This window comes from Bombina bombina, chromosome 2 (genome assembly GCF_027579735.1).
Source record: "Bombina bombina isolate aBomBom1 chromosome 2, aBomBom1.pri, whole genome shotgun sequence".
NCBI classification, from domain to species: domain Eukaryota; kingdom Metazoa; phylum Chordata; class Amphibia; order Anura; family Bombinatoridae; genus Bombina; species Bombina bombina.
Window position 1 is genome coordinate 774,161,311 of NC_069500.1, and position 3,814 is coordinate 774,165,124.

The 3,814-nt window shown below is 36.0% G+C and overlaps 1 protein-coding gene across 1 annotated transcript in view; it reads right to left on the reverse strand.

The window, feature by feature from the left end:
• Positions 1 to 339: 339 nt before the first annotated feature.
• The window catches only part of DDA1 (DET1 and DDB1 associated 1), an 82,951-nt gene continuing 79,476 nt past the window's right edge, over positions 340 to 3,814 (reverse strand). Inside the window, exon 5 of the mRNA XM_053702930.1 lies at positions 340 to 1,670. Coding sequence (XP_053558905.1) covers positions 1,563 to 1,670 — 108 coding nt within the window. The 3' untranslated portion in view covers positions 340 to 1,562. The remainder of the gene's footprint in view (positions 1,671 to 3,814) is intronic.

A 3,814-nucleotide genomic window follows, 5' to 3' on the forward strand; every position in this document is an offset into this window, starting at 1 on the left:
TATTATATATATATATATATATATATATATATATATATATATATATATATATATATATATATATATATATATATATATATATATACACACACACACACGCATATATATATATATATATATATATATATATATATATATACACACATATATATATATACACACACACACACACACACATTTTCTATATCACACACACAAGACTGAATTTAATAATAATAATAATAGAGCACTTCATAAAAACTGCTACAGAAAACATGTAGTAATTGCAGCATATATTTATATTAATATAGCAATGTCTTCCCTTAGTAATAATAGATAAATAAATCACATACAAATAAATGATTTCAAAGTATTTTAATGACATAAAATACACTTTAAAACAATGCTGTTGTTCTTCCCAAAAAGACCTTAGTAAATGATAAAGGCAAAGTCAAATTTACAAAAAATATATATATATAATTTGTTAAGGTTTAAATGGTAATGTTGACTTCCATCCTGCTAGAGGGAGAAACAAAGCAGTGCTTCATTTCTGGGTCCTATTATTGGTGGCTGTACAGATGTCTGTATCACTCCTCTAGGGACTATAAGCCACAAAATATAAACACTTTAGAGATGGAATCCTATATATTGCCACAATATGCAGTTTTCTGCATGAACAGTTGTCTTTAGCTACGTATATACACGGCTTAATTTAAGCTGGATATGAACAGTTTAATACATCATTTCTTTTTTTGTGATAAAGTTCCCTCTAGGGCAGAATCCTGATAGTATATACACAGCATAATCAACCAATGTTTAGCCAAAGCTATTGGTTGGATGTTGTGCTGAAGCTAAGCAGAGTATAAAGTCAAACTACTCTACACCCTGGACTAAAGTTACCAATTCTAATAACTCATGGCTACGTTTTTACCACAAACATGAAAACAGAACGGCCAGTGCTCAGCATTCCAACTGCCTACGAAAATGTCTGTGGTGCAATAAAGTGTAGAAACACACTGCATGCAAACAAAGGTGTCAATCAGGATATTGTTTTCACGGATAGCACAATAATGTATTAGCAGAAGAGGAGTCATTTAAAGAACTACCTTAACGACCCAATTACAAGACTTTTTTTTCCCCAAACCCTCATTTGCAGGTGTATTTCGCTGACCACAAAAACAGTTGTTGTTTTCCCATTCCTGCTTCTTTTTAAAACAGAGTTCAGTCAACAAGAAACAAGTTTCAAAATAAAAAAAAGGGGGAGCGCCAACTTAAAAAAAACAAAAAAATTAAATATTTAATAATATAAAAAAAAAAAACAAAGGGTATTCCATCCTCTCAAAACTGTATGCAATACAGCATAAATAAAATCTGGAAGAAATAAATACACTTTTGGCTCCTATGAGATCAAAAGAGAAATGGGATGCATGGGGCTGGGGAGACGAATTGTGAAATAGAGAAAAGGCAGCGACATCCACCTTCCTCCCCCTCACACACACACATTGCAGGAAGCTCCTGTGTAGTAAGGATGGGACACAGAGAAAGGGGACCTGTGTGCGGTTAATAAGAGCAGTGGTTGGAGTTTATGTGTCCTCATTCATTTCTTGGCTGTCTGTCCGAGCGATCTTTCGAGGAGGGGCAGAGGTTTCACCTATTTCTAACTGGTCTTGGTCTCTTTTCTTTGCAGCATTCTACAAAAGAAAGGGCATCAACTGTGATTATTATTATTGACAGAATTAAAACACAAATTCCAACCTGAAAAACAAAGGCAAAATGCATTAATTTTTCTGGAGACTTGTTCTTGACAACCAACAGCTTTATTTCTTTTTCATTAAAAAAGGTTAATAGATTTAAAATGACACACAACTCAAAACTGAAATGCACAGGAATATATTTCCGTTTTAATCAGCACTGAAGGTAAACCAGAACATCATACTACTGTACTGCCAAAGCAAATATGATGTATCTATGGTGACCAAACGATCACAAACATGAAGAAACCACCTCTACAGTTGACACAGCTCATTCATGGCCACATTCTAAACATTATTTTTACTTGAGTAACAGAAAAAAAGAACTGAAACAAAAAACAAAACTAAACATTCCAACAGTAACTTCTTAATGGTATAAAATGGGACTATAGGTCTGATAATACTGCCAATGTTAGTGAATTTAATTACATATCTTTGCTGAAAAGCATCAAATGGTATGCAATTAATTCTGCCCAAACCACTTGTGAAAAAGGAAGCAAACTTTTACTGATAAGCTCTGAGCAGGCTACACTTATGCCTTCCCTTAACCCCTTTGCAACTAGGATTTTCAGAGAAAAACTTGCCTGAAGTATCGGATTATTTTTGTTATCACTGTTTAAAATTATTGTAAAACTATAACTATAAGCATGCCCTGCCCACTCTACATGTCTGTGAAGTTAGAACTAGAAAATCTAAGTGGGCTGAGAAAAGGTACATGACTGATATACAGGAGAAAGGGGGGGGGGGGGGGGAAATCGATACAGCCCATGCTGTATCCACAATGTCAAGTCTCCTAAAAATTGAAGATTATTCTTCCGATGCACAGGGGGATTAATATGCATGAAATACCAGGTGCCGCTTTCTTGAACCAGAGCTTCTTTCTCTAGTTGTGCTCCAGTAAGACAACCAATTAAAAAAGGGACTAAAGTGCAAAAAGAAAATGCTCTAAATATGTTGCTTTTTTATATAATTATGTGTTTAACCCTTGCAAAGGGATTACACACGTAGTTAAAAGTAAGATTCGTGGCAGCAATGCACTACAGGAAGCTAGCTGAACACATCTGGTGAGCCAATGACAATGCGTGTAGTGACCAAACACCAGCTCCCAGTAGAGCATTGCTGCTGCTGCTAAGAATATGTGCGTATGCTTTTATAAAAAAAAAAAAAAAAAAAGTACATTTGTTAGTACAAGTGAAATTAAAAAGTGTCTTAGAATGACATTCTCTATTTACTTCTGAAAGTTTCATTTTGATTTGCATGTCCCTTTACGACCACAGTAGACTTTCCTCTGTCACACATCACATCAACACTTGATTTTGTAATTCAGTACTTAAAGGAACAGTAAAGTTAAAATTAAACAGATTATTCAAACAACTTTCCAATTTACTTCTATTCTATTACTTCTATTTGTTGAAGAGTAAACGTAGTATCTCAAGAGCACGTGTCTTTAGCAGTTTATGGTACAGTATTTGATACAATGTATAGCATTACTATAAACATTGTTGCAAGCTGCTGTCAGATGGCTAAAGACACACACACGCTCCTGAGCTCACATAGGATTACTCTATCCAACCCATTTAATTATGAGTGTAGTGTCCCTTTAATTGCTGATATATACTATGCATTAGGGATGCACCGAAATTTCGGCCACCGAAAATTTCGGCCGAAAATGGGCCTTTCCCATTTCGGCCGAAAGAGGGGAAAACCGGCCGAAAATTGCATGTTCTATTTGAAATTAAATTGACCCCTATGCACCACAAAATCAACCCCTGGCAGCCAGATTTGTATCCCTCTAAGTGTCCTCCCCCCGTGCCTCACGGACCGCAACAAGTAGTTAGAAGACGCATCTAAATTTAGCCCCGTGTGGCTGGGTAATTTCTAGGCCATATTCAACTTTAACTACATGCCCCAGAATGCCTCGCGGGTAGAGGGGGTGCGGCACTGTAGGCTGTGTTCACTTACAACTTGAAGCAGCAGAGCGGCAGAGTGAGAGAGGGAACTTGCTGTGTCAAGTGAATTTTATGACACTTGCCTGCAGAGCCATATAGTTATACTTATAACGGATCCTCCTGTCAGTGAGTGTG